We start from the raw sequence: 12,202 nt of genomic DNA on the forward strand, positions 1-12,202 counted from the left end.
ATTTTGCTTCTTCTAAGCAAAAACTTACTTAATTTTGACTTTTTTTTTTTTTTTTCTGAAAATAATTTTTACTTGTTTAGAAAATCCTTCTTGATTTAAGAATGTTTTGATATTTTGGCTGGAAACAAGAAAAAAAAAATCTAAGTAAGAAAAGCATTTTTCACAGTGAGCTTAAATACTAGTTCTGGGATAGCAAAGTGTATTATACCACGAGCTCAAGTTATTCATGTTTCCATGCTGTGTAATCATTCATCTAATCTCATTTAAAGATACAGCAGCACAAAGACTGTTCGTGGGAAAAGACTGAGTGTCTGTAAGGATTATGGGAACATGGCGATCGCTGATGGGGCTTCTGTATGCTAAACGAAATAAAAGTTCTTATTGTATATCAGATTAGTCATGCATGCAATTTTGTCACCCCAAACATCACAGAGCAAACAAAGATGTATCACTGAGATGCTTTGAGAGCTGTATAGAGGGGTGAACCAACACTATGCTTGTTAAAAAGATGTGCACTTTGGTAGATTTTTAAAAAAGAGCGCTTATTACAGAAATAACAGAATTTAACACAAATAAATCAGAACTGAATTTAATGTTTTTGAACACTTGCATTTCTAAAGATATATTTGAAATACACTACATTTTATGCAAATGTCTTTTTTTGGAAGGGTAAAAACATTGCATGCAACAGTACAATATATCATATACTTATGTCCCTCTCAGCTTGATTTTAATTATTCGTGTTAAATGAAATATGCCATCTGCTCCGAGGTTTGCTGGAGGTGCAGTAGATGTTCGCATATTCCCTGAGACACTTTGAAAGACATTCTTGGCCCATATCTTTCCCGAACCCTTTCTTTCTGCTTTTCTCTCTATTCTCTCCGATCTCTCTGGCCCATCTACCCCTGGGAAGAGCCCATCAGAACGACTGAGATGTTATGCCACTGAGGTGATCGGGCATGTGATACAGTGCCAGGCTGCCACAGCTGTTTGTTTGATGTTGTGCCGACGTTTAGAAGGAGGAATCCAAATCTGACATTCACACAGAGAAGCATGAGAGAAAATGAGTCTCTTTGGGAATGTAGTCAAGCAAGCATACTCTATGTGATGCACATAGTTTTAGTGTTGTGTTGTCTTTATAGTAAAGCAGACTGTATTTAAAAAATGCTAAATGAAATTAGGCAGGTCAGTTTCTGGATGTCATGCACCTTTTTACGACACACGGGTGTGTAATATTGACAAAAATGGCAGGATTTATTTTCAATGCCATTTGCATACATACAGATGTACAATTGCATGCGTAATACTGATACTAATGTTTTAAAATAGTATTTGGAATATTACAGTATAACATATTTATTTGAAATTAAATTAAGCTTTTACATTTGAAACTAAAATCACCAGTAGCTGTGGCAAGGCATTGTCTTCATGAGTGAGTCATTGAATAATTTATTCAACCAATTGTTTTGAACAACTGATTCATTCAAGAACGAAACAAGTGACTGTCTTTATGAATGGATCACTAATCATTTGATTTGTTCAAAAATATAGATTCATTTAGGAGTTAAGCAAGTGACTGTCTTTATGAATGGATCACTGAATCATTGATTCATTAAAAACGCAGAATCGTTTAGGAGTGATGCAGTTGACTGTCTTTATGAATGATTCGTTGAATCATTAATTAGTTCAAAAACGCAGATTCATTCAGGAGTAGCGCAAATGACTGTCTTTATGAATGAATCGTTGAATCATTGATTTGTTCAAAAATGCAGATTCATTCAGAAGTGATGCAAATGACTTTGTCTCTATGAATCGATCATTGATTCATTCAAAAAAACTGATTCATTTGAGAACAAAGCAAGTGACTGTCTTTATGAGTGGATTATTAAATAATTGATTCATTCAAAAATGAAAATCCATTCAAGAACAAAGGAAGTGACTGTCTTTATGAATGCCTCATTGAATCATTAATTCATTCAAAATGCAGATTCATATAAGAATGAAGCAATTGACTGCCTTTATGAATGGATCATTGAATCATTGATTCATTCAAAAACAGATTAGTTTGGGAACAAAGCAAGTGGCTGTCTTTATGAGCAGATCATTGATTCTTTGATTCGTTCAAAAATACAGATTCATTAGGGAACAAACCAAGTAAATGTATAAATGGATTATTGAATCATTGATTTGTTCAAAAACACAGATTCATTTCAATTCATTTAAAAAACTGATTCATTTGAGAACAAAGCAAGTGACTGTCTTAATGAGTGGATTATTGAATCATTGATTCATTAAAAACTGAACATTAATTCAAGAATGAAGGAAGTGACTGTTTTTATGAATGGATCATTGAATCACTGATTCATTCAAAAACATTCATTTGAGAATGAAGCAGGTGACTGTCTTTATAAATGCCCAATTTAATTATTGATTCATTTAAAAATGCATATTCATATAAGAATGAAGCAATTGGCTGTCTTTATAATGGATCATTGAATAACTGATTCATTCAAAAACACAGCTTCATCTGGGAAAAAAGCAAGTGACTGTCTTTATAAATGGATCATTGATTCATTAATTCATTCAAAAAGACAGATTAATTCTGTAACAAACCAAGTAAGTGTATAAATGGATTATTCAATCATTGATCTGATATTCAAAAACACAGATTTATTTGGGAATGATGCAAATGACTGTCTTTGTGACTGGATCATTGAATCACTGATCAAAAGCACAGATTCATTAAGAATGAATCAGGTGACTGTCTTCATGAATAAATCATTAAATCATTTATTTGTTCAATAATGCAAATTAATTTGTGAATAAAGCAAGTGGCTGACTTTATGAATGGATCATTGAATCCTTCATTTGATCAAAACCTTTTTTGAGAATGAAGTAGGTTACTGACTTTACGAATGGATCATTGAACTATTGATTCGTTCAAAAGCACAGATTCATTAAGAAATTAAGCAGGTGACTGTCTTCATGAATGGATCATTGAATCATTGATTCGTTCAAAAACACAGATTCATTAAGAAACAAACCAAGTGACTGTCTTTATGAGCAGATCATTGAATCACTGATTCGTTCAAAAACAGATTCATTTAGAAATGAAGCAAGTGACTGTCTTTATGAGCAGATCATTGAATCACTGATTCATTTAAAAACACAGATTCATTAAGAAACAAACCAAGTGACTGTCTTTATGAGCAGATCAATGAATCACTGATTCATTTAAAAACACAGATTCATTAAGAAACAAACCAAGTGACTGTCTTTATGAGCAGATCAATGAATCACTGATTCATTTAAAAACACAGATTCATTAAGAAACAAACCAAGTGACTGTCTTTATGAGCAGATCAATGAATCACTGATTCATTTAAAAACACAGATTCATTAAGAAACAAACCAAGTGACTGTCTTTATGAGCAGATCAATGAATCACTGATTCATTTAAAAACACAGATTCATTAAGAAACAAACCAAGTGACTGTCTTTATGAGCAGATCAATGAATCACTGATTCATTTAAAAACACAGATTCATTAAGAAACAAACCAAGTGACTGTCTTTATGAGCAGATCAATGAATCACTGATTCATTTAAAAACACAGATTCATTAAGAAACAAACCAAGTGACTGTCTTTATGAATGTATCATTAAATCATTGATTCATTCAAAAACACAGATTCATTAAGAAACAAAGCATATGACATTTCTTTATGAATGATTCATTGAATCACTGATTTATTAAAAAAACAGATTCTTTAAGAAATGAATGTCTTCATGAATGAATAATTTAATCATTGATTGAAAAAATGCTTTATTCAGGAAAGAAAAACAGTTCAAAGACCAAAAACAGACCATTTAGATTTTATTTGGTTTAAAATTAAATTTTTTATTGAACGGTTGTATGAAACCAATATCATATTTGTAGTCAATCTTATATTTGAGAAACAAAAATCACACTTGCATGTGATATTACCAATTGTATATAGAAATGTAAGACAAACACTTATATTGGTCATTTTTGTCTGGATATATAGAATTTTGAGGTAATTCTAACCCCATTTTTTATTCTACTTTGCTTTTAACTTTTGGTATTGAAATGTACAACAGTTGGTATTACATCTGATTCATTCATCAAATTAGAAATGGAAGGTCAAGTGTGCATTGCATTGTGGAAAACAGTATTCTGAACCGTATTCTGCAAATTTTGACAAATGTAGTCAGTCATATTCTCCGCATACAGAAAATCACCATCTTGCGCAGGGTATACATTCTGCATACGATTTCTTTCCAAAATAATTGGTAGTATGCCATTCCCGCTCATCAATCTTTGGTCAGATGTAAAAAGTCTACTGTAAAATAGCAGAATAGAAAGAGCAGGCCGGAATGGCAGGGAAAAGAAGGCTGATTTCCATGCGGCTCTGTGCTGTCAGATTGAATTAGCTCAGGTGTAATTAGAGCGCTGGAGAGCGTCCTGCTTTGGCTGCGGTGTGCGACGGGGCAGCATGGCTCTACACTGAAGCCAGCTGATACCGAGCCGGGCCGCTATCACCATGCAAACACACGCCTCCAACATCGCAGGCGAGCGGCAAATCCAAGCATGAAATTAGCAGTCACTCAGATCATGCCCGCATACTTGCATATTTCACTTCGTGTGTTTTCTGCTTTGTGTGTGCGTGTGTGTTTTAGAGCAAGTCTGAGTGTTGGAGCAGCTAGCTGGAGCTGAAGTGCAGTGTGGTCTGCTGGAAGGAGGTTAGACACTGTTTGCGAACGGTGTCTGCACTTAATTACTGACCTTTTTGTCAACATAGAAAGTCAACTGGTTTTATTTACTGTCTTCATATTTCTTCACAATTTATCAGTGCATGATATTTTAAAAAATCTGCTTTTAAACCTTTCAGCTCTTCCTTTTGAGGCCTATTTATTTGACCTTCCAATTAATGGATTAAATTAAAAATATCCTGTTTGGATTATTACAAGGTAAAATTAATTAGCAAACACAATTTCTCATTGATTTTATAGAAATCAAATCACAAGATTATGAAGATGACAATAACTTATTTTTAAGGCGAGACACTGCAGGTGAATAGGGTAAAGAAATTAACTAATAGTTATCACCTTACTTACTCAGTTGATTGATTACATTGATAATTTCAAACATTTTTTGTATTACAAGTTTTCTAAAATGTTAGGTTTGAATATGCAAATTAGCCACTATTTTATGAAATACATGCTAATTTGCATACATTTCTAGTACAAAAATCTAAACACTGGATGAAGCCAGTTTCAAAATTCGTGTTTAATTTTTTTGATATATTAGAGTCTGTTTTCTCATTTTCTCATCTCATTTTGTCACTCCAAAATATATATATATATATAAACAGACAGAAAACAATATATATATTTTTTTTTACATTTTTTGGTAGAATAAAATGTTGTAAAAAATCAAGCAAATTGTATATGAACAAATCCCTCTGTAAAAACCTTCAGAATATAGACGGGAATGAAAATGTCAAGTTTGGTGTGTGTAAGTGCTACTGAAATGGAGATTTATGGCTCAGTGTAGAAGAAAAAACTCATTTTGAGAAAACGGCCTTTAAAAATATGGATTGTAATTGATATCTATTGACACAAATATATAAAGTGCTATAAAAGAAAGACTTAAAAGTGTCTTTTGGATGTTTTCTTTCCAATAGTCTGAAAAAGCCCAAAATCTCAAATTTGACAGGTGCCTGAAAAAAAAACAGTGTTTTTGCCTGCAGTGTCTCCCCTTAAACATTTTAAAATTACCCATAGGTTGAAAAAAGCACATATTTTAATATCTTTAATTTCTATTAATATCTATAAATCTGTATACACTGGAAAAAAACTGAGTAGAAACTATTTTCACTCAAAAATTGGTAGTAAATGTACAAAGAAACAGAATGAATCAAACATTAAATTCTGAAGTAGAAAACAATTATAGTTCTGTACTCTTACTGACAGTTAGTTGATTTATAAGCAAGGCCACTGAAACTACCCATGATGCAATGGATATTACATATTAAGTTTCTGGTAATTTAATATCTATCATTTATCCTAGATCTCTGTTAAGGAACTGCCAAGATACTAAAGTTAGCAATCAAAGGATTTCAATCTGAATTCGTTCCAAGAATAAATATTCTAAGCTGTCATCTTCAATAAGTAATACTAGGAATGAAGTATGAAGTATGTTTATACCAAAGTTCATACGCAAGCAAGAGCTGTGGAGGAGTTACATTGTCATCTGTAGGCTGGACATTTTTGTTTTTACTACAAGATCAAATGCGGTAAAACCCTGACCTTGTTCAGTACGTCTCCTCTCACCACATCTGTGCCTCGACTCCTTTCATTCAGACAGTCACTGCTGCCCTCCTACAAAGAGGCTATTCATAAAGCTAATGAAAAGACAGAGTTTACTAACCCAGATCACAACATCACACACTCACTCACTTTACTATATGATATAAATAGAGACAAACTTAATCCCTAAATGAAACCTTACAGTGTTTTTAGAGTAGAGAACATCTCCAAATGGAGGTTTTGTCCAATTTAGTTCACATTTAAAGACGTTTTTGCACACTGAATGTATATTCATCCTTACGCTTTTCAGCCCTGTAAACATAAAAAGTCGAAAGCCAGAATATTTTTAATATCAAAGGTGAAACGCGTCTGTTTAATTTCGTTCAGGTGGGTGCTACTCCTCCATGCCCCCTGATTGAAGAAAAAAAAAAAAAACATTAATATGCAAATATCAAAGTACATGTACAGCTAGAAGGGAAAAGGACTCTCTTGATAGAATGTAGCCAATGTCTCTCTTTTTTTGACAGAGGAAAGAAATTAATCAAACGGAGAAAAATGAACTTTGTGATTGCACGGGTGTACCACCCAAAGGCATGGCAAGCAAATGAAAAATCAACATTGTACCCACTGATAAGGCAAATTAATAAGAAAGTGTGCTATGTCTACCTTCAATGCTGCTGCTTGCGTGAACAAGTTATCTCGGAGCAGACGTAACCTTAGGCTTTGGATCTGTTCCTGTGTTGGCTTTGCAGTTGCGTTCATTTATAGTTATGAAAGGTGCAAAAACATTACAGATATACTGTCATATTGGCAAGGTATATGGCGGTGCGTGACTTTTCAGTGGGGTTTGTTGGTGGATACATCCTTGCAGGTTTTCTAACACTCACATCTTTCGAAAATGGTCAAATCTAGTCAATTTTAATATTTGATATAGCTACATGATTATGTGCCTCAACAATGGCTTTGTAAAAATAGAAGTGTGCACTTAATAGTTGAAATATACTTCAAATCTTGAAAAACTCTACTTGCAGATTATATATTACTAAAATAAAAGCCACTTAAGTGCACTTAAATAAAAAGCACTTTTACTTTAAAGTAAATTTTAAATCATTTATGTTTTTAACGCTAGTGTGTTTTTTCAATATTACAAATTACAAATTAAGTTAATATATTTTAAATGTACTAAATTGCAATGTATAAATCTGAAATTCCATGCATATTTAAATTCATGAGATACAGTTTCAATAGAAGTGGCGTTTAAGTATATTTTAGTTTATCATAAATTCTTTTCAGTATTCAGCAGTAATTTTAACCATATTTTAAGGTGAGACACTGCAGGTAAATGCAGGTAAAAAAATTAACTAATAGTTATCACCTTACTTACTCAGATGATTGATTACTTTGATAATTGCAAACATTTTTTGTATTACAAGTTTTCTAAAATGTTAAGTTTTAATATGCAAACGAGCCATTATTTAATGAAATATGCACTCATTTGCATACATTTCTAGTACAAAAATCTAAACACTGGATGAAGTCAGTTTCAAAATTCTTGTTTAATTTTTTTTTTGACATATTAAAGTCAAATGTTTTTACAGAAAGAATTTTGGGTATCTAATTTTGTCACTCCATAATTCAGAAAATACTTAAAATAGGCAGAAAATAAAATAAAATTAGTCCCTTGGGAATAAAATCAACAAGGGACAAATCCCTCTGTAAAAACCTTCCAGATATAGATAGGAATACAAATCTGAGATTTATGGCTCAGTGTAGGAGAAAAAACTCATTTTGAGAAAACAGCCTTTAAAAATGTATCTTGTAATTGAAATCTATTGACACAAATAGATAAAGTGCTAAAAAAGAAACTCTTAATGGTGTCTTTTGGATGTTTTCCGCTACTAGTCTAAAAAAAAAACTTTATGAAAAAGGAAAAACCCAAAATCTCAAACTTGTTGCTTGTGTTTAAAGACAATTATGAAATTGCATATAAAGATGTACTAAAGTGCCATTTAAGTGTGTCAAAAAGCACTCAACTTTTTGCATTTTATTATAAATTTAAACTATTAATACATTTTATGCAATTAAAATGCAATTAGGCGTCTAAATCTCACTTAAGCATATTATATTAAAGTATATTATGTCCATAAAGTACTCTCTTCAAAAGTGTATTAAAAACAACTTTTCTTTCACAAGAGTGAAAACAAATGTGAATTCACTTTTGCTGCTTCTGAAGTGCTAATGTTGCACCTTTGCTTCTCTGTTATTTGACAGGAGTGTTTGAAAATGGTCTTGAGACGGACTCTGAGGAGACTGAGAAGAAAGAGGTCTTGAAAGAAGAAGACGGGTCTGTGGAGGACGACCCGCTTTACTACTCTGACCCAGAGAACGTCTCTAAAGATGGAGATCACCTGAGAAACGGTGAGCTCATTTCCCATCACAGATAACCAGAGAAAACATGTATCTGATAAAAATCAGTTTGAAATCGTGGTAACATTTTAGATTTAGTTAAAGAGTTAGTACCTTAACACACTTCTAATTTGCCACTTATTGCTAATAAGTAAGCATGTTTAGGTTGTGGGTTGGGTTAAGAGATCTAGATTAATATGTGCTTTATAATTACTAATAAACAGGCTAGTAATATGCATGTTACAGGAGTAGTTCACTTCCAGAACAAAAATGTACAGATAATGTTCTGACTCCCTTGTCATCCAAGAAGTTCATGTCTTTCTTTATTCAGTCGTAAAGAAGTCAGGTTTTTTGAGAAAAACATTTTAGGATTCTTCTCCATATAATGGACTTCTATGGTGCCCCAGAGTTTGAACTTTTAAAATGCAGTTTAAATGCAGCTTCAAAGGGCTCTAAATGATTCCAGCCAATAAGGAAGGGTCTTATCTAGCTAAACGATTGGCTCAAACAACCTCAAATGCTCGTCTTGTCTAGCTCGGAGACAGTTCAAGACAGGTAGGGTATGCTGGAAAATCTTCCATCTCATTTTCTCCTCCAACTTCAAAATCCTAAATCGCTGCAGAAGTGTTTATGACGTGAAAGAAGAAGGTCAAAAGCCCTTTACAAGAAAGGGTAAAACAGCAATGTGAGGTGATTTTGAAGTTAGAGGAGAAAATGAGATGGTAGTTTTTTTGACATACCCTAACTCTCATGAACCAGAATACACAGAGTACACACAGACCTAGACAAGATGAGTGTTTAAGGTTAAAATTTTTTTAGCAAATAACCAATTGTTTTAATAGGTAAGACCCTTCTTCCTCAGCTAGGATCATTTAGAGCCCTTCAAAGCTGCATTTAAACTGCATTTTGGAAGTTCAAACTCCAGTTGAAGTCCACCATATGGAGAGACGTCCTGAAATATTTTCCTCAAAAAACATAATTTCTTATCGACTGAAGAAAGAAAGACATGAACATCTTAGATGACAAGTAGGTGAGTACATTATCTGTACATTTTTGTTCTGGAATTTAACTACTCCTTTAATAAACAACTAGTTAATAGTAAATAGTATTCCCTAATAATTGTAAATCACATATATGAGCTTGTTTTAGTACGTAAACAAACACTTTATTAGGGATGAACTGAAATGAAAATTCTTGGCTGAAGCCGAAGCCAAAGCCGAACAAAATTAAACCGTGGGCCGAAGGCCAATTACCGAACATGATTTTTCGTGTTTTTTCCCCGATGTATTTTGCCAATTTTTTCACCACTGCATAAATTAAATATTTAAATAGCCAAAATGTGCTTTTTCTATTTTTTTCTTTAGTTTTTTGCTTTTCAAATAAAAAATACAAAACAACAATTTAAAAAAATGTACTTAACACTGAACATTTTTAACATTCTAGTAGACATTATAGCCTACCAACAAAGCACAATTTAACTTAAGCGTAATAAGTTCGTAAAATAATGTGCTTTTGCCATTTTAAGACCCCATTCTTGAATCAGGCATGTGTTTTTAACGTACAAATAAATGAGGCCTTGCTGAGCAAAGGAGAATGTTATAATACATGCATTAATAGAGCTGTTGTAATGATTGTTATCATTATTTTTGTCTTACTTTTTTTATTTTTTTATTTTACAGAACAACAGTAAAATTACAATACTAACATTTATGAATGTTGACTTTTATTTTGGCGGAAACCCGCAAGAAGATTTATGAATGATTCTCGTTATGCTGTTTCAGCTCCGATTTTTCTTGCGCTTTGGACTTTGAACCCTGGCTAAGGAGCTTGTGCTGCTCTGTCAGAATAAATACAATTCATGCGTGTATTAGACAACATAACGCTCTGCAGTTTATTTACTAATGGTTTAAGGCCATTTTGCGATTTCAGTCATCATACAGTCTTTCTCAGACAGTTTTAAATGCTTCCACACTGCTCACATGTTTGCTGCATTAGTGCACGCCTTTATTCGGTCGCCTCGCGTCATTATTCGGTATCATTTATTCGGCCTTTTTGCTTATAATTCCGGTTGCCGAAAATTCGGTGCACCCCTAACTTCTTTACTGTAATCCTAAAGAGGGATGTATATTTTCTATTGTGTTCCACAATGCTGTATGAATGTTTGAAGTATCAGACCTTTTCTAGAACCCACAATCTTTCCCCACCTTCCCACCGAACCCCTTTCAGCTCAAAGCAGTGTTTGGTTTTGTGCTGAAATTGAATTTGAATATGAAAGAGAAGATTGAAGAAATATGGCATTTTGAGGGAAGACCCACTGTATATGTTACTAACAGGGTTATTGGTCATAGTAAATAACAACAGAGTTGCTGGTATTTGCTGCAGGCCACCACCATCAAACTCGAGCTAATAGCATCAGCTCTTTGAACTGAAATTCAATTACAGGCGTTACTGCCGGCCACACCTCAACGTCACAACGGGATAATTCAGAGCCCCCCCAGCCATTTGAAATTCACTCGGCGTCCTAACGTTATGCTTTTCTATTTGTAAATGATGAATCTTCTCTTTGAAATGCCTGTCTCGGTATCCCCGTCGTCCAAAAGTTTGCGACGGCAAAAGTGAAGTGCATAAACTAGCTGCTTTGCCTGCGAGCGTGCAATCTTCAAAAGAACAATCACTTGTGCTTTTTTGTTGGAAATTGGTGGAATGATGTGTGCCGGTTTGCTTTTGTTCTTGTTGAATAGCAAGAGGGGCAGTTCTTTTTCATTTCCTCGCATGTTTTGACCTATTAAGTTTTGAAGGGCAGTGGCGAAAAACATTTTTGAATATTTGAATATTTATTGTTTTTCTTGATTTTTTTTCTCTCTCTCCCCCACTTGATCACATAATTGCTTTTTGAATCTGTGAACCGTATAATGGAAATGTCAAGAATAAAAGTATAGATCATGACACCTATACCTGATGAAAATGAGTTATGATTTAGCGTTTATGATTTCCTCAGCTGGGTCATTTCCAGCCGCTCTCTGGACTGTGGGATTGCTTATTAATTACTCAACCATGAATAAATAAATATGTAAGAACGTCAGTTTTCCGTTTGGGGTTTATTACCTATATGATAAGTCATATTAATCTGCGAACCGTATAATGAAAATGTCAAAAATAACAGAATAGATCATGGCACCTAGATGAGTTATGATTTAATATTTATAATTACATTAGTAGTGGCAGTAAAACTGATTAATTACTTTAGAACAAATAGATGGATCTGCAAAAATGTCGTGTTTCCAGAAAATACCAGCACTTGCTCGCACCTAAGTATGTGTAATTAGATTACATTACAATTTAAATTACTTGTAATCAGACTATAGTTACTTATTTATTGATTACATGATGATTACATATTAACCTTACAATCGCAATGGATTATTTAATATATTCATTATTAATATATTTCGTTTCTCTTTGTA

General features: G+C 33.2%; 1 protein-coding gene across 1 annotated transcript in view; it reads left to right on the forward strand.

The window, feature by feature from the left end:
* The window catches only part of zfpm2b (zinc finger protein, FOG family member 2b), a 160,594-nt gene that overhangs the window by 76,308 nt on the left and 72,084 nt on the right, over positions 1-12,202 (forward strand). Inside the window, exon 6 of the mRNA XM_073822402.1 lies at positions 8,604-8,750. Within this exon, the coding sequence (XP_073678503.1) occupies positions 8,604-8,750 (147 nt within the window). The remainder of the gene's footprint in view (positions 1-8,603; positions 8,751-12,202) is intronic.

Source organism: Garra rufa, chromosome 17 (assembly GCF_049309525.1).
Source record: "Garra rufa chromosome 17, GarRuf1.0, whole genome shotgun sequence".
NCBI lineage: Eukaryota > Metazoa > Chordata > Actinopteri > Cypriniformes > Cyprinidae > Garra > Garra rufa.